General features: G+C 39.7%; 2 protein-coding genes across 2 annotated transcripts in view; one reads left to right on the top strand and one right to left on the bottom strand.

Moving 5' to 3' along the window:
* The window catches only part of LOC125241327 (alpha-1,3-mannosyl-glycoprotein 4-beta-N-acetylglucosaminyltransferase A-like), a 148806-nt gene that overhangs the window by 14459 nt on the left and 114633 nt on the right, over positions 1-19714 (top strand). Inside the window, exon 2 of the mRNA XM_048149742.1 lies at positions 5712-5824. Within this exon, the coding sequence (XP_048005699.1) occupies positions 5712-5824 (113 nt within the window). The remainder of the gene's footprint in view (positions 1-5711; positions 5825-19714) is intronic.
* Positions 9222-18382, bottom strand: LOC125241333 (venom prothrombin activator omicarin-C catalytic subunit-like). Its single transcript, XM_048149750.1, has 6 exons — positions 18306-18382; positions 16764-16916; positions 15821-15918; positions 13324-13573; positions 11943-12097; positions 9222-9449 (listed from the first exon to the last, which is right to left on the bottom strand). The coding sequence occupies exons 2-6, from the start codon at positions 16776-16778 to the stop codon at positions 9275-9277; spliced, it is 693 nt and encodes a 230-aa protein (XP_048005707.1). The 5' UTR covers positions 16779-16916; positions 18306-18382; the 3' UTR covers positions 9222-9274.

The following is a 19714-nucleotide window of genomic DNA, read 5'->3' as shown; positions in this document are numbered from 1 at the left end:
ATCAATTATTTTTGGAGTCGGTACCAGCCTGTGTATGGTTGGGTGGGGCAAACAGGCAATAGCAAGGCGACGAACAGGTCTGGTACCGACTAGAAAAGTAATTGATTTGTTTATAATTTGGATGTTTAGCTTATTGCAATACGATAAGAAATCTGAATTGAAAGGTTTATTATTTTTGGCTTTTTAGTTTCTCCGTGTTTTGTAACGCGCTTATTTTTGAAGGCGGTTTTTGTCGTTAGCTATTTTGCACAGTGTCAGGTCGTCCGACCATCTTATGTTGGGTCTGCCATCATTGATTGAAAGAAAGGTACAGTCGGTGATAAAAGCTTGTGCCAGGAATGAAATGTCACTGAGATTATCCGCGGACGGACAGACAGACATGGCGAAACTATAAGGGTTCCTAGCTGATTACGGAACCCTGAAAAATGTGTACAAAACGCAAGAACTTAAAGTGTTATATCGTTAGAGTTGTTTATTAGATGTATTTGATCATAGTAAACCTCGAGTCATCTAAGTGCGTTTTCACATTATCCGATCCGATATCGGATGTCGGACCGATATCCCATACATTACAGGCGCCATCTTGGATTTTTTCCAATGAAATCCTTCCGACATCCGATATCGGATAGGATAATGTGAAAACGGACTAAAAATAAACCATCGCATAGAAAATGTCTTTCACCCGAATGACCTTAAAAACAACATCACAAGCTCCATAATGGTGGGAAAAATCCGCCCCACCAGATTATACACCGTGTTTTCAAGATTATAGAGTAGTGTTTTGTGGGGAAGGAATGTCGCTCTAATGCTCTAATTTGGTTGACATTATTTCCCACAGATCTGATGTGATTAGAGGTCGAACCTAGGGTCAGGCTTAGAATCTAGAATCTAGATCATATACAGTAGCGGAAAAAATCTATTATACTGGTTATATATCGAAAGCATTAAGTCGAAAATTCTTAAAATAGGCTACTACACTCATACCGAATTTGGCACAGTAAATAATTGTATTTTGTAGTATTTAACATAAAAAAAAAAACAATAATATTTATAGATTTTTGGTACAAAAAGTGTATTTTGACAACGTATTTTAGATTAAAAATGTGTGTATTTTTTTATTTATTTTGACCACTGAAAACGCTGTCAGCGATGAAGTGACGTCATCGAATTCGAACCTTACTGCATGTCAAAACAATCACTGACATATTGAACTTTACGCTTTCATACTTAATAAAAAGTCAGAAAATGTTGTTTTCGAATAGAATGACCTGATGCACAGATAATCTATAGATTAACATGACTGTGTTGTTTCGCCTGATTATGTAAAAGTATACTTTAAAAATATTTTTTGCTGTCTTTAAGTCATAATAAAATATGGTAATATTTTATTTCGGTTAACTGGACAGTGCTTAATCATATAAGACAGACTTTAAAAAAGGGTCAAGTAGCCTATTAGACTTTTGTATCAAGTAAACTACGATTGATCATCATTACAATTTGTTTACAAATATGTATTTGAATACTTACGAGTCTTAGGACCCACTGCACGTGGCCCGTGAGCAGCCACGAGAGCTTGATGCGGATTAGAGACTTTACACACACCGATCGTGTATGTTACTACTTAATATTGAACTTCTTATTATAAAAACAAAATAGCGAATCCTACTAACAATATAATATAGATGGATAGATTTATCTATCTCAGAAGTCGTTGGTATGAAAATTACACCACATTATTATTTCACTCTTTGAGGCCCACAGGGCTACCCTGCATAACTCGGGCATACGAATTGTTTTAAAAATGAACCTTAAGCTGCCTAAATAGTCTTTTTCATATGCACCTATTGTAAATTTCATCGACATCGTAATATTAGTTTTTGTTTAATTAATGAAATAAGTATGCAAATGTGTCCAAAAAAATATTATTTCAGCTTACTTGAAGAATATTTTGAGTGGTAAAAGTGACGCTGAAACTTGAGTTTCATGTGCTTTGCCTCTCAGTGTCATGTGCTGTTTTGGGAATACAGGGATAAGTTTATGTATGTTGATATTTTTTTCCACATTAACTGGTAACCCATTTTTATTGTTCATAACTGACTAGAAAAATTCACTTTTTTCATACAAATGGCTACAAAAAGTGTGCAGGTATTTAGATGATGTCATCATCCTCCTTGCGTTATCCCGGCTTTTGCCACGGCTCATGGGAGCCTGGGGTCCGCTTTGACAACTAATCCCAAGATTTGGCGAAGGCATTAGTTTTTACGAAAGCAACTGCCATCTGACCTTCCAACCCGAGGGGTAAACTATTCCTTATTGGAATAAGTCCGGTTTCCTCACGATGTTTTCCTTCACCGAAAAGCGACTGGCACATATCAAATTACATTTCACACATAAGTTCAGAAAAACTCATTGGTGCGAGCCGTGGTTCGAACCCGCGACCTCCGGAACGAAAGTCGCACGGCTACCAGCCGCTAGGCTACCAGCGCTTCTATTCGATTTATAAAAAAATAGTATTAGTAATGTATTCCTCGCTGGAGTGGTGAAAAATTGTGTCTTTCACTTGTGCTTAGTTTAACCGTCCGTCCGTCCGTCCGTCCGTCCGTCCGTCCGTCCGTCCGTCCGTCCGTCCGTCCGTCCGTCCGTCCGTCCGTCCGTCCGTCCGTCCGTCCGTCCGTCCGTCCGTCCGTTCGTCCGTCCGTCCGTCCGTCCGTCTGTCTGTCTGTCTGTCTGTCTGTATGTCTGTCTGTCTGTGTGTCTGTCTGTGGCATCGTAGCTCCCGAACGGATGAACCGATTTAGATTTAGTTTTTTTTTTTTGTCTGAAAGCTGAGTTAGTCGGGAGTGTTGTTAGCCATGTTTCATGAAAATCGGTCTACTATGTCGCAGTCGGGCGTTTTTTTTCAAAATTTTAATTTTGTGGTTAGGTTATTAATTTCTCTAGCCTATAGATTTGTATGCCACTGCAGGGCAAAGGCCGCCCCTTTTTTCCGTCACTAAACTTATCAAGATTTGCCGCCTGCTCCGGCCAGTCGCTGGCGATGCGATGCAGGCAAAATGCGTCGAGGTCATCAGAGATGGCGATCTCTTTTTTGGTCTGCCTCTCTGCCCCGGCGCTGTCCAGTCAGTAGCAACTTTGGCCTACCGTCTATAAAATAAAATTGAAGAATGTACATTACACGTTATCAATACGAGTAACTTTAGGTATTTTATGAACGAAGATAACCGGAAAAATCACATGTTTTAAACATCCTCGAGGAAAAAATTAAGGATTAGCGGACAAGAACTTGCCACACAAGTTACCACACAATATGAATAATATTTCCTTTAAAATATTAAGTATGTTTTCCTTGAACGCTCATTATCTACTTATCTTACCGTTCGTTCATTCTTGACGGACGTACAAAAATGACCAATATTGTTTATCTGCTACATATCGACACTACTTTGAAAAAATCTCGTATCTCACGCTGCTCCTCAAAGTTAAAACGCAGTAAGTCTATATGCATTCCATACATACTTACTACAATTTTCTTTTCATTGACAGACGAAGATACAACTTTTTTTAAAAGTAGTGACGATATTTTGAAATTAAAGGAGAGATGGAAAAAATCACACCTTTCCCACAGCATACATGTAAAATTGAGATTCTGCATGTTCTTATTCGCTTATATTCGCTATACGACACCATAAGGCGTTTAGGAATTGAGGTAAGACATGGAAAACCGGCCAAGAGCGTGTCGGGCCACGCTCAGTGTAGGGTTCCGTAGTTTTCCGTATTTTTCTCAAAAACTACTGAACCTATCAAGTTGAAAACAATTTTTCTAGAAAGTCTTTATAAAGTTCTACTTTTGTGATTTTTTTCATATTTTTTTAAACATATGGTTCAAAAGTTAGAGGGGGGGGACGCACTTTTTTTCCTTTAGGAGGGATTATTTCCGAAAATATTAATATTATCAAAAAACGATCTTAGTAAACCCTTATTTATTTTTAAATACCTACCCAACAATATATCACATGTTGGGGTTGGAATGAAAAAAAATATCAGCCCCCACTTTACATGTAGGGGGGGGTACCCTAATTAAACATTTTTTTTCATTTTTTATTTTTGCACTTTGTTGGCATGATTGATATACTTATTGGTACCAAATTTCAGCTTTCTAGTGCTAACTTTGGTATATATTTATATATATATTGACTTGTTGAGTACATACTAGTTATGTATTCTGTAGAATTAGTTGGAGATTGCTAGCTTAACAGTCTCTTGACGTGAAATTTGTATTTCATACGCATTTTTTTTTCTATTTCTAGTTCTTTTGACACTTGGAGAACCTTTACACCTCCAAATTTTTATTTTTTATTATATCCCATTAATTATAATTGACTGTGGGGACCTTTTACATCTCCCAAGATCTTGTTTTCAATTAAGTCAATTTAAACTATGTAACATACAAGCACGGAATGTTGTATCTTACATCTAGGTATACCGTATTCACTTATTATTGGAATATTTAATACAGCCCGGACAGCTTGAACATGTCATGCTCGCTAAAAAGTCTTTGCTTACGGTGACGTCGTTGATCGGGTCGCCACCTTCCCGAATGAAGGTTGAGGGAGGCGATGGCTGAGATGCGCGCCATATTCGTGAACGGGTGCTGTTTGTGAAGACCGGTCTGTTTCAGCTAATAGGGGCTATGCTATTCTATGTAACATTAATTTTGAATGAGATTACGTTGAGGCACTCTGTTCGGTCCTTGTTTGTTTATTTTTCTTTCTGACTCTTGGAGACCATATACATCTCCAAGGAAAAAAGTAGATTAAGTATACATATTTTTTTTTTCCTTTGCTTAAGACAACAAGAGTCTTTTAGAACTCTAAAGTTATTTTAGTTACCTATTCGGTTTTTTTCTTCATGTATAATTTTTTTAGATGTACTTTGACACTTAGAGACTCTATACATCTCTAACATCTCTTATTAATAATCATAATAGCTTTGTACTTTGTATAATTTCTTGTGTTAATATTTTTTTTTATGAATACTTTTGCTTATTAAATTGTATCTTGTTTTTTTTAATGCATGTTAAATATAAGATGTAATGTTTTGAAAAGAAGTGGCCCGCCGAGTTTCTTGCCGGTCCCATAGTGGATACCCTCCTCCAACTGAGGGGGGACTGAAATCTTCTCGAGGCTGAGGCGTAGGGTTAGAGCCGGCGTAGTTTTATTTGACGTTCATAAGCGCATTGTAGTATGCCTACTTGGAAAATAAATATTTCATTTCATTTCATTTCATTTCATTTCATTTTCATTTCATTTCATAACGGTTACTGAGATTATCCGCGGACGGACGGACGGACGGACGGACGGGACGGACGGACGGGACGGACGGACGGACAGACAGACATGGCGAAACTATAAGGGTTCCTAGTTGACTAAGGAACCCTAAAAAATGTGCACGCATCCAGTAGGCATCAGTGGCTTAGTTGGTCATAGCGGCAGCACCGGCAATGCAGAAGGTTGCAAGTTCGAGTCCTGTTCGTGGTGTGAATTTTCAATTTTTAGTTTGTTTTAAAATATGTAGTTTTTTTTTTGTTTTTTGCTAGCTAAATAATTATTATTTATCCACCAATCTAAATAGAACCGCCTTAGTTCAATCGTGGTCAAAACACGACACGTGCATGAAATGTGAAAAGGTGAATGAATAATGTTTGTTCGCAGGCGCAGACTGAATCTCATGGTGCCGGCGCGGTGTTGGGCCGTGCGCCGGCGCACCCTGCTCGCGTTTCTAGCGCTGGTGGCGCTGGCAGCGCTGGCGCTTAGCTCCGGAGGCAGTGAGTACCCTTGCACACACATACATAAACACACTATCGTCAAAAAGTTTAAGACTTAGGTACTTACTTTGTTGGCGCGATGACCCAAAGTCTTGGCCTCCAACACAAGAGCACGCCGCTTTACCAGGTCCAGAGACATTCCGACAGCCCTCGCTGACGCCGAGTTCACGGAGATCCGCTTCTGTTTGAGACTAAACACAGAAAATACTAATAATCCACATTCTATGCAGCTTTACTGAAAAAACATTGAAGCCCTAATCATCAACCAAAACGGAAAACAATGTATTAAACAGAAAATTTATTAAAAATCAACAAACCTGAGGCACTGGTCCCACCGCGAGCTAAAAAGCTATGAGCTATCGGCTACAAAAACGAACAAAAGATAAGCTTTGATAGCTCACCGCTGGGCGAGTAACTATAAACATCGCTGTGTCTCTTTTATTTACACGGGAGTGATTATCTTTTGTTCGTTTTTATAGCTGATAGCTCATAGCTTACTAGCTCGCGATGGGACCAGTGCCTGAGGTTATATAAAAAAAATTTAAGCGGGTTACTCACTCACGTGTTAAGTCGATATTACGTTCGACATGTTGCGATCCATTTCCGAGGATCTTTTGAACCTGGGGTTGAAAAGCGTCAAAAAGGTCAGGATCCTTCTTCTCCTAGACGCTTTTGTAATTCAATTTTTTTTGGCATTCTTTTTACAAGATTGTGTTTCTTGGCTAACAAATTTTCACTTCGCGTGTGTGTTTTGCGTATCCGATTACTGGCGCGTGGTAACGACTGCTTAAGTCACCAATATTGGTGACTGTATCACAGGGCGCATTTTTGCAAAGTTGACCACCTTCTTTTTTGCAACATGGGTATTTTTTACGTGATTTATACTCAGAATTGCGAGGTCTTTCGATCCTGATAGGAGAAAAAAATATGTCCCAAGATTTCCATACATTTTTCAAACCTTCCATTCCATTACTCATAGCAGAGTTTGCCGCTCAGAGCATAGAATACTAGAGAGCAGACAAGCCTGACACACATGTGCCAAGTGTACTGAAAAGTAATCTGGTAATTACTGACCTTCCAAAGATTTCCATTGAAACTCGTGTTGTTGCACAAAATCAATTCATGTAAAACACAGTCTACACAACTCTTCACTTATTAGCAACGCCTTACGGAAAACGCTATGGTCATTAAAACTTATTCTGGTGTTTAACAGATTAGCATATTTATGTTTAAACGTATTATTTTACGAGCAATTTTTGCAAATTTTTGAGCTCAACTGACATGACGTAAGAAACTTCATCTTAGATTCGTTTTGTTCGCATAAAAAAGCATTGAATCACTACGTTTTGGTTAGCATCAAAACGAAGTAAAGTGCAAGGCTTGAAAAAAAAAATAAGTTTCAAGTACAATTAGATTTTTTTTTTCATAAACCATTGAATCTCAATTTTCTTCTTGATTAAAATATTTCAAAAAACCGAATACTACCTTCTTGGAAAGGAAAATGATTGAAAACCTTCATAACATGTAGATATGGAGTATAAAAGACTTTTCTCACTCCATACTTTATGATGTCTCTCAAAGATAATATAAAAAATTAGTCTATGATGTATCTTGTCTTGTCACTAAAGGTCTATGTTGTCAAAAACTAAGAAATTTAAACTTTTACAATTTTGTTCTAAAACGAGTGATCATTCCTCTTATGATAGAAGTGATCTTTTCGCAAAATAACAATATACCTAGTGAATATAGTTACCTGTGCCACACCTCGGACAATGGCGATCAAATATAAGAAAGAAGCGCGTTCCTACGCACACAGTCTAAGCTCGTGTAGGCGAACGCGTACCATGCTTGTGTGAGTGAGATAAGACAGGTCGCGTTCTTGGCAGGCGGCACAGAATATATAATAGGTAACAGTGAGGTAACAGTGAGCGGGCGGTACTTTCAGCGGGGAGCGGGAGTGGCTATACTGTACTATAGTACTCTTTATTATACTGTGCCTCTGCTGTGCGACGAATCAGAAAAGAAAGAGAGTCCGTTATGGTAAGTTCTTATTAACTTATTGATTTAGTTCCTTTGAATACAGTAGGCCTAGCACATGATGGCCGCGGGAGTATGTCGCCGCGAGATAGATGCCACGTCTTCTTCTAACTGTATTAATGACATAAGGACGGGTAGTCTATCTCGCGGCGACATACTCCCGCGGCCATCATGTGCTAGGCCTACTGGAGGTATTAGATCAAGGTGAGATGTAGTTTTAAATCTGATTTAAGCCAATTGGCAACGGTAATGTGCAATGTGCATCCTTTGACCATCTTTTCGTATTTTATGAATCAGAACGGTTAGCTTAATCATGGTGTCATTCATATGTGTGAGAGAGAAAAAAACATATCATCTTCTCGCTCTCACGTATGGACTAATAGGGTGGCGCCATCTGTCATTAACCTTTGAGTGTGCCTCCTCATTGAGCTGAGGGTAGGCTTGAACTTACGACCTTCCGTGTTTTTGTCAATGTATTAGATATTTTTACATTGGCATGTACAGTGTACACAGAAGTGCAAGACAAATTTGTCCACGACTTCATTCATAATTATTCCATGCGATTTTGCAGCTTCGTGTACCATTCACATACAATCCACAAGCAGGGTTTATAATTCCAAAGCGAGCCAATGAAATTTTTAAACCGTATAAGCACGGTTAGGACAGTTTCTGCTGCAGATATTTCGATGCATGGAATCTATCTAGTAAAGTAGGTCTCCATACACTAAGACAACAAGAATATGTACTAGGGTGAATCAACTTTTTCTTGCCTGTTATCGCCATGGTTACGGCCCTCTGAGTCACGCTGGTTTTAGGCAAATTATGCTACTGAAATTATGCAAATATGCATGTAGTCCTTGTTTGTGTGGCTAAGAAAGGGCTAGTTAACACCAGAAAAATGCATGTTTGCATAGTTTAAGTAGCATAATTTTGCGTAAAACCAGCGTGACTCAGGGGACGTAACCAGCAAAAATGCACGTCCCATTGCATAGTTTAAGTATCGGCTATAAAAATAACAAAAGATTTGCAAATAAAAAACCAGCGATTTTGATAGTGTAACTATAAACATCGCCATGTCTCTTTTATTTGCACGGGGGTGATTATCTTTTGTTCGTTTTTATAGCCGATGGCTCATAGCTTACTAGCTCGCGGTGGGATCATAACAGGCAAGAAAAAGTTGATTCACCCACTTAATAGATTCATTTAAAATTGTAGTCAATTTTAAATGAATCTATTAGTTTATTTTCTTTCAACGTGAACCGAACTGCGGTTAGGATAAAGTTTCTTCCTGTGTACACCGTCACCCTGTGGGTTTACAAGACACCAGTATCAAAGATAGTTTTTAATTAAAAAATTTAGCATTTAATTTCTTTATTTATCTGATACGTTCGAATCTCACTGAAGTATTCCCCCCTACCCGCGCTTAGGACAATTCTTCCTGAACAAACTGAACTGTGTGGCCTCTATCCAATCGTAGAAATAGGGAACACTGGTGTACACTGTGACACCAAAGCTCTCCATTCGCCATGACACCAGCCCCGCTAATCGCTGGTCGCGTGGCCGCGCCAGCGGGCCACCGGAGTCACCACTGGAACAATACAACGTTTCAGGTTATTACTGGCCTGAGTGGAGCGTTCGGCGGGGCGTGGAGCAGGGCGGGCGAGCGTGCGTGCGTATGCAGCGTCGACTCAGGACACTTGTATGAGCTTCAATTGTTAGATATGCACGCTGCACGCCCCGCTCCGCTGTACGCTCAATATAAGCGTGCACTCAGGCCTTAGGCACTGGTCCCACCGCGAGCTAGTAAGCTACGAACTATCGGCTATAAAAACGAACAAAAGATAATCACTCCCGTGCAAATAAAAGAGACACGGCGATGTTTATAGTTACTCGCCCAGCGGTGAGCTATCAATATCGCCGTGTCTCTTTTATTTTCACGGAAGTGATTATCTTTTGTTCGTTTTTATAGCCGATAGCTCATAGCTTACTAGCTCGCGGTGGGACCAGTGCCTTACAGTAAAGCGAAAATCTTTTGTGGTTGTGAAAATCTATCTTTTTAACCCCCGACGCAAATGTGTGTTATAAAACTTATAAGTCTGTCTGTGTGTGTGTCTGTCTGTAGCATCGTAGCTTTAGGTTTTTTTTGTTAAACCGATTTAGGTTTAGTTTTTTTTGTCTGAAAACTGAGTTAGTCGGTAGTGTGAGCCATGTTTCATGAAAATCGGTCTACTATGTCGCAGTCGGGGGTTTTTTCAAAATTTTAATTTTGTGGTTAGGTTATGTATATACACCGTGTTTCCGGTATCACTCAAAACCTCAGACACCCCAACTGATTTTTATTTTTCTAAACGTATCTAGAATATTCATCTTTTAATCTGAACATTATTATTTTTTTTAATCGAATTTTTAATTTCTGTACAGCTCTACTCGACTTTTAACTCTACACTCAATAAAATAATTGCTAGCTACTATCATAAACCTTAAAACTATTTATTTGTGTACGTTATTGCAATGACATAAGGTTTACCAATAGACAACTATGCCACTGTAAAGCAATTTAAAGCTTTGTCACAGTAAACTTCAAATTGGACAGGTGACGAAGTAAGCAAATTTAAACCCAACATTCAAAATGACAAAGTTGTAATTAGTACGAGTTCAATTTGTTATGACTTATGATAAACTTTAAAATTAAACTGACAAACAACGTCAAACTCGTAGCGGAAAAAATAATCATCCAAGTAACCAGCCATACCCCTACCCATACCCCTAAATACTGAAAAAGGTTGCTAAATACTGAAATGCACTATGTTGTATAACGAATTTGTAGAATAGGCACGTAAAAAATAACTAATAATACAAATTAAAACCTAAAATATTACCCCCATCAAGATATAGCTCAATCGATTCTACTCTCGATTCTGAACAAACGGTTTTCAGGTTTTTAGTGTTAAGTGAAACACGGTGTATGGGCATTTTCAGAAATTGGGACCCAAAATTAGTGACAAAAATTAACTCGGTGTCAGTTTTGTGACGACACTTCTATAAGTTTGGAGACGTCACCGCTTTTCTAGGAAATCAGGCTTGACACAAAATTTATAGCATCACAATATCCTAATAAACTTTAATTTGGATGGATTGATGGTAGACAGACTTTTCTCTGATCAGGGGCCCATTTTTCGAAGCTTCAAGTTACAATTTACAAGTGGTTGTCAATGTCTAATATGACAAGTTTGAAAGAGACTTCCGCTTGTAACTTGTAACATTCAATTTCGAGGAATGGGCCCCTGAACCGTCAATTTGTCATGTCATCTATAACTTATCCATAATTTACTTACTTCATAATAAATTGTTAAAATAAAATCAACTTCAACTCCAGAATAATCTGTTTCAAAGTTACAATAACTCCAAGTTATTCTTCACAAGCCGGCTTACTGTCAACTATAATTAATATCCACGTTTCCTAGCCACAGCGCTTGTTATAAGTTTGGAAACTATTGTTAACTTCACTCGCTGACAACTGATTGAGACTCAGATGGAGCCCGTATAGGCGTATACCTTGAGTTTGAGTTTTAGTATAGGTTACTTGATAGAGTAAATGTTACTGAAAATGTATATAATTTTACGTTATTCTCTCTAGTCTTACCGCGTAGTCCGGCCTTAATAGGTATAAATACATCGCTCGAATCTAGACCCCCAACAGGGGAAGTACCTCCGCCTTACAGAAGACCACAGCCAAATAGCACTAGACCCTTATCATAGTGTTGTGTTCCTGCCGGTGAGCAAGGCTGCCAGAGATCAACGAGGGTGCGGTGTGCTGGTGACGGAAGGACCTACGGAAGTAATTTGTTCCGTCTATTGTACTTTGACTCGTCGGCAACCCAAACCCTCCTTAGAACTTGTACACTCTTTTTTGCTGTGTACTTAACACAGCAAAAGGGAGTGTATAGGTACAAGTTTCTAAATGAGTTGCAGGCGTCTATAGGTGACGGTGACCGTTTTCCATCAGGCGGACCGTGTGCTTGTTTGCCAGTTTTGCCACCGACGTAGTATTAAAAAAAAAAACATTATATTCTCGTCTTACCTAAAAGCATACTCCGTCGAATTGACTTGTCCTCGCTTGGCGCCGCAGATGATTCCAGGCGCTCGCTCAGTCTCGTTTATGTAGAGGTAGCACAACTCCTGATCCAGAAGTGTTTGTTTCAGGGTTTTGAGGAACTCACTGCCAGCGGTCTCTTCCTAAAAATAAAGTTCAATATTAAGCCTACATTACAGACTGGGATTACAGACGTAGCTAACACTGCCGCCAAGCTCAAATGGGATTGGGCAGGACACGTTTGCCGTATGCCGGATGACCTGTGGGCAAAAACAGCCACCCGTTGGTTGCCACAAATTGCAAGGCCAAGGGGTAGACCACGTCAGAGATGGCGAGATGAACTCGATGCCTTTGAGAGACACTGGTGGGAGACTTCCGATGATAGGGATACGTGGAAGAGTAAGAGGGAGGCCTTTGCTCAGCAGTGGGACAATGTGGGCTAATAATAGTAATTGAGCCTACATATAAACAATAAAAAAAGCCAATTCGCACTATTGAATTATACCTATGTATATTTACTATTGTACCTTCTTACAATATATGAAAACTATGGGATGTTTGATTGTATACTCCAGAAAATTTTGTCATGATTAGATCTAGAAGCACACAGTTTAGGGTAGTATATTATTTCAACGCTGGCGGGGCAACGGTGGTCTACATCCGTGTTCCCGAAAACCCACCCAATGCCCGAGCGTCGGAACACCCCAGGGGGTTTAATCCGTGGGAGTCGGACATACCTACCCACTTGGCTCTCCCGGCCCAGTAGGATCCTCCTGGGTCATCTTAATCCTCCTTGCGTTATCCCGGCATGTGCCACGGCTCACGGGAGCCTGGGGTCCGCTTTGACAGATAATCCCAATATTTGGCGTAGGCAGTTTTTAACCCCCGACGCAAAAACGACGGGGTGTTATAAGTTTGACGTGTCCTTCTGTGTGTCTGTCTGTCTGTCTGTTTGTCTGTCTGTCTGTCTGTCTGTGTGTCTGTCTGTGGCACTGTAGCTCCCGAACGGGTGAACCGATTTCGATTTCGTTTTTTTTTATTTGAAAGCTGAGTTAGTGGTCCACTATGTCGCGGTCGGGGTTTTTTTTCAAAATTTTAATTTTGTGGTTAGGTTATTACGAAAGCGACTGCCATCCGACCTTCCAACTCGAAGGGTAAACTAGACCTTATTGGAATTAGTCCGGTTTCCTCACGATGTTTTCCTTCACCGAAGAGCGACTGGCAAATATCAAATGACATTTCGCGCATAAATTCCTAAAAACATTGGTGCGAGCCGGGGTTCGAACCCGCAAGCTCCGGAACGATAGTCGCAAACTCGCACGTACTTACCGCTGGGGTACCAGCGCAAAAAAATTCAGTCAAGTCTCACCCCAAATTTTCCCCAACCAGCTACCGCCAACCCACCCTCTCGACCCATATGCCGTCCCATCTCACGAGTCATAAGCAATGCCTTCTTAATAGTGCTCGAAAACTGCACAGGCCTATTCAGGAACATGACACCAATATCGAAGTACACGTCGTCAGTGTCGTAGTTTTCGTGGGTTGTGTAATCTTGCATCTCTCGACGCATTGTGGCTTTGCGGTGGAGACGGTGGCCCATGTAGACAGCGTATTTTACTCTGAAATAGTTGAAGAATTAGTTACTTATTACAAAGACATATACAGGGTGCCCGGTAATTAATGGACAACCTTTTAACCACCAAGAGGGCACCTTATATTGGTCCAGAAAATCGACTTTAAGGTTTAGTAAAAGTCGCCTGGTTTTCGAGATTTTCACAATTTATAAAATTTTAATACTACATAAAATTTTAAAAGTGTGAAAATCTCGAAAACCAGGCGACTTTTACTAAACCTTAATGTCGAATTTCTGGACCAGTATAAGGTGCCCTCTTGATGGTTAAAAGGTTGTCCATTAATTAGCGGGCACCCGGTATAACTCCGTATAGACAAATAAAGTCTAAGAAAAAAACATACCTCAGTACCATACGGAAAAAGGTACGGTAACCTAGATGGCATTACACCTTTGGGGTACGCTCAGATGGCGCTAGATAATATTAATATTTGACATTTTAACACATATGAATAATGAATATGGGCCAAATTGTCAAAACTGAGGCTCAAAAGTTCTAAGCCTGTGTCAAGAGATGGCAGTCTATGCACTGTGATTACACATTTTACTTCGACAGTAACTCTCTATAATACTCGATCCTCTTTGCTTGTAAGGCCTGTGGACGGCGGGCGTGAAGCGGAGCGGGACGAGCGTGCGTCCATCCATACCACGCAGCGTTGACTAAGGAGACTTGTATGAACTTCAGTTGTTTGATACGCCCCGCCCCGATGCACAACGTATATGAGCAAGTTTGTTAACAAAATTTTTGATTCGCACAGCTATATTGAGGAGGGAACTGTCAGCTTTGATAGAATATCAATAGAGTAACATCGTTCAGGGCCGCTTGTTTGTATGTTTGGTGTCTTTCAGTTGAATCAAAGGGGATCAACTATTATAGAGAGCTACTGTCAAAGTAAAATGTGTAATCACAGTGCATAGACTGCTATCTCTCGACACAAGCTTAAAACTTTTGAACTTCAGTTTTGACAATTTGGCCCACATTGTTATCTTGATATGTGTAAAAATGTCAAATATTAACATTAGCGCCATCCAGCCGAGCGTTCCCCAAAGGTGTAACGCCATCTAGGTCACCGTACCTTATTCTCTATGTCTTTCAGGTAAGTTTTTTTCTTAGACCTAAGATATCCGAATCACATCTCGGACACTGGCGATCAAATATATGAAAGAGGCGCGTTACATATGTCTTTGGTTGAATAGAACGGTCTAAGATGGCAACCAGTGTGCGTAGCTGAATGCACAAACGCTCACGATAATATCTCTTTCGTAGCTATCTATCTCTATCGCTCTTTCGTATTGGCGCGACAGAGCCAGACTACATTTCTGCAGCGTTTTTGCGGCGTTTGGCGTCGCAGAAATGCCATTCGGCTACTGGATTTTTCTGATGAATTGAGATTTTAGTAAGTTTTATTTCGTCATTAAGGTTTTCTAGAATCCATATTTTATTAATTATTCAATTAGGATCAATTACAATTTTCTGACGTGGCTATGTACAAACTTCGAGAACTGCTGATGTACAGTCAACCAATTGGAACCCTAGGCCACTCTACAACCATGTCAAAATGACAAGCAGTAAGAGATTTCATACAATCTGATTTATAACGTCACCACAGAATATATAATAGTACAAGTACAGAAGGCCCACTGCTTTGAAGTTCACGAAATGCCGCCTTTTTAAATGCCTACAAAATGATTACAAAGAAACGAGCCGCACGTGCGCAGCGTCGGACGCTAGGGTTGCCTATGGATTAAAAAAAATAATACTCAGATAAAATGTTAAGCTATTATATTCAAGTCTTGGGTACTTTCTAGGTATATATACAGCATTTATATATTTTTGTTTAAGTCCGAACGTCACAAGCCTGACTGAAAGTTTCCGTGGGGCATAAATGACATAATCAATAGTAGACCTGTGTAAGATTGTCCTATTTTATTCATGATGTTTATTTAACTAAGCATTATTAGCCATTCCACACGCGGATATCGCATAATTATGAACCTTTAAAAAAACTCGCGACGTATTGTAATTGTAACAATAGAAAGTGCGAACGTGCGTTCCGCGAGAATGCGAGCCACCCCTGATTAGGCCGCGAACTCGCGGCCGCCCGCATGTACTTATAGCGCGGCGATGGAATCGCGGAGTGAGCCGCCCCTGACGTCACTATGACATAGTTCTACAGTGGCCTAGGATTCCAATTGGTTGACTGTACAGTGTTGACTATAGTAATGGTACACTTACTGGCTGATATACTTCTTGGTTCTAGTGACGTCATCGAGGCAGTGCGCCGCCGTAAGTACGGTCTGAGAGCTTATAAGCGTCCCTCCGCAGGCCGCTATCTGGGTCACAGAATTGCTGGTTATGGGTGTTCCATTAACTTATCACTTATACTTGAGTGGCTTAGCTTGACACTTGGGAAAAGCATGAGTTTCTGACGGTTTAAAATAGACTTTTCACTTCTCATGCTCAAAGGGTGCACATTTATGTCGTGCGTAGACCACATAAAATCGCACTTCATGCTCTAGAGCATAAAGTAAAATGTTCTTCCAAGACTAAGGTAATCGGTCTCAACAGCCAACATATTGCACAATTTTGTTGAGCAATAAAATTATGTAGGTAACAAAACTTCTTATTTTTTTTTGCTACAACTTATTAAAATTCCGTATTTTCTCTTATTAAATTTAGCAAATCACATGAAAGAGGAGTCGATTATCGTTCAAAACTGTTGGACTTGAATACCACGGGACTGGAGTACCTAGTTAATCTGAGTAAGAATATATTATAACATTTTTATTTTTTTGTAACGAAAGTGATTAGTCAAGTCAAGATCATATCAGATTTTAGTGACCTGTGCCACTGAGAGAAATTTGCATTGAGAATTTAACAAGTTCGACTTGTTGCGGTTTATCCGTTTGAATCAGCCAAACGTATGTTTAAAACAATATGTGTCAGGTTGTTTTTATAAAATCGACTTGTTGATTCAAATATATTGCCGATTCAAATGACAAGTAGCTTGATGTTTGAACCAAAGAGCACGTAGGCGCTATTTTAACCAAAAAACTTGTTGAACGAACATGAAAACTGGTTGTATTTTCTCTCAGGCCTACCCTCCGGTGAAAAAGGTTTGAGTATATGTTTGTATATATGTATAAGTACACATGTATCTATTATATTTGTAACTCACTGACTCGCCGCTCATCTCCGCTAGTAGGTAAGCTATGAAGGGCCAGTCCTTAATCGAGGCTCTTCACCGCCCACTATAAAGCCCTCCATCTCACTTGTCACTCTAGTGATGAGGGACAGCAGAAGGTAGACCAACATGCTTGAGATCAATATCCTGCAAAAATGTACTAGATGAAATAAAGCCAAGGCGACAAATGTTCAAACCTTCAAATCAAGGGTGAACAGTGTGCGCAGCCGAATGCACAAACGTTCACGAAAAGTTTACGATAATATCTCTTTCGAAGACATCTATCTCTATCGTTCTGTGTATTGGCGCGACAGAGCCAGACTATATTTCTGCGGCATTTCGGTGGCGTTCGTGTCACAGAAATGCCATTCGGCTACGGGGCGTGGTATTTTCTGGGCGAGCTCACTCCAACGTAGGCCACGTCTTTGCCTTTGGCTAGTCTGTGGCCAAGAGTAAGCTCATTTATAATAAAATAAGGGTTCTTAGTTGACTACGGAACCCTAAAAAGGTATAGCTGAAGTGAGAATCGTCGATGCTTCAGGGCGATCGAAAAATAGACTATAGCCGACCTAGTCGAAATGACACTCTTTCAAGCTAGACGCCTATGGATACGCCGAACCAAATGCAGAAACGCTTACGATAATAATTATCTTTTCCCCTCACTAGCTCGGAAACACGTGTTTTGTCCTTTAATACCAGCGGGTAAAAACGCATTTTATCCACTAGTGGGTAAAGTAATTTGATCTTGAATAAAGTCAAATTAACTGCTTTAAAATTGATAAAAGTAGGTGAATCTAGTAATAAAGATGATTTACCACCTGAGGAACTACTGGAAGCAGTGATAAACGCATTTTTTGCGTTGTAGTTTCCTCGCTATAGTGAGGGGAAAAGTTTTGTGTTACACTCGGGTGCAAATGTATTTTACTTCTCGTGTGTTAAAAAACTCGCAAGTTCAGGATTCTATTCTCGAACCACTCGCTTCGCTCGTGGTTCAACTATAGAATCCTTTCACTTGCTCGTTTTTCAATTCCACACTCGGCGTTAAAATACAACTTTGCCCCCTTGTATAACAAATAACTATTATCGTAGCTAGCTATCTCTATCGCTCTTACGTATCGGCGCGACAGAGCCAGACGCTGGCGGCAACGATTGTCATTCGTCCGCCTGATTCGCCTTAATATCAAGTAGTTTAGCGAAAGCTACCCACAAAATAGCCATTGAAAAAGATACGTTTTGAAAGAAAGTTCAAAGTAATTATCAGATTGTAGCTGATTTTATTCCTTTTCATTAAACTACGTGTTTGAATAGACGTTGACGCAAAAAGGACGCTAGTTTTGGGTAACTCTAAACGCTTTAAGAGAGAATATTTCAGTTTTTAAGGGTTAAACTAACTTAAAAGGTTTAAGGTTTAAGATCATTTAATCTCATTAAGAATTTTACAATTCACTTATACGAGATAAAACATTAATAACTTAAAATATTGTTATGATTATGAGTGCAGGTAGTAAATTAATAGAAACTGTATTAAGAACCCACCTTGTAAATTTAATAATTTTCGAATAAAGTTTTTACAAACTCCATACGTCAAACGTTGTCCAAAATTTGCGTCCAACTAATAGTCCAACTAACGTCACTAATCTAATAGGCTAAAGCAATAGCCACTCCAATTAATCCGATTAATGGTGATTAAATTGATACACTTCATTTGATTGGATTTAATTTGCATTAGCAGATAATGGGGAACTAATAATGTTTAGCAACAAAGACATGTATAACTCCGTATAGACAGTTCTAAAGGGTCTGCAACGCGCTTGTGACACCCCTTGAGTTGCCATCCATAGGTTACGGTGACCGCTTTCCATTAAGCGGACCGTATACCTGTTTGCCACCGACGTGGTATAAAAAAGTATATAATTATGATCAAGGGTGAACTGGGTGTGAGTACGTAATAGCTGAATGGTACAAACACTACAAACGCTCACGAAATGCTAGTAGATATTTATCTCTATCGCTCTTGCGCATTGGCGCGACAGAGCCAGACTACCTTTCGCGGCGTTTCGTTTTCGTTTCGCGTCGCAGAAATGACATTCGGCTACGGCACCAGGCATCTCCTGGGCGAGCTCACTCCATAGTAGGCCACGTCTTTGCCTTTGGCTAGTCTGTGGCCAAGAGTAAGCCCATTTATGGATTCTAAAAAAACATAAAAACGTGAAAATGCAGCGTGAAAAGGTTTTCTTCGTATTTTTTAAAAAACTTCATATTTGTCATGCTAGTTCAGAGTATTCAGTGACTATGCGACTACGACAGTGTTAGTACGTCTTGTACCGAGACTGACTGAAATAGCATGACACGTTCGTACGTCTCCCTTGAAAAGCGAAGGAAAATCTCGGAATAATTAAGAAATAGCTAAACCACAAAATTAAAATTAAAAAAACCGACCGCGACATAGTGGACCGATTTTCGTGAAACATGGCTAAGAACACTCCCGACTACTTCAGCTTTCAAACAAAAAAAACACATCTAAATTGGTTCATCCGTTAGGGAGCTCAGAAAGACACACACACAAACAGACAGATATACAGACACGTTGTTTTTGCGTCGGGGGTTAAAAATAATGTCGTTTAAACGACGGCGATATTTTGTTGATTCTTTTTTTTTATTCTTCTCTGTTTAGTCTGATTCTCGGTTAGATGGCGCTAATATTAAAATTTGGCATCTTAATATACATATCAAGCTAATCATATGGGCTAAAATGTCAAGTGTCAAAACTGAGGTTCAACATCTTTAATCCTGTGTCGAGAGTTGGCAGTCCATGCACTCTGACTACACATTTTACTTTGACAGTTGACAGTAATTATTCTCTGTATACTCGTCTCGTTTGCTTTCGTACCGGTTATGTCAATTCATATTATGCTTTATTATATGCACATACGATTAGCAAGTGA

This window comes from Leguminivora glycinivorella, chromosome Z, assembly GCF_023078275.1.
Source record: "Leguminivora glycinivorella isolate SPB_JAAS2020 chromosome Z, LegGlyc_1.1, whole genome shotgun sequence".
Taxonomy (NCBI): Eukaryota; Metazoa; Arthropoda; class Insecta; order Lepidoptera; family Tortricidae; genus Leguminivora; species Leguminivora glycinivorella.
Note: the sequence above shows the minus strand (reverse complement) of the source record. Positions and strands in the feature narration are given on the sequence as shown.

Excerpts from the sequence above, each read along its gene's own strand:
- LOC125241333 (XM_048149750.1), bottom strand. Across the intron at positions 13,574-15,820 it reads ACCAAGAAGTATATCAGCCA|AGTAAAATACGCTGTCTACA; the intron begins GTAAGTGTACCA and ends CAACTATTTCAG. Across the intron at positions 12,098-13,323 it reads CTGGTTGGGGAAAATTTGGG|GAAGAGACCGCTGGCAGTGA; the intron begins GTGAGACTTGAC and ends CTTTATTTTTAG.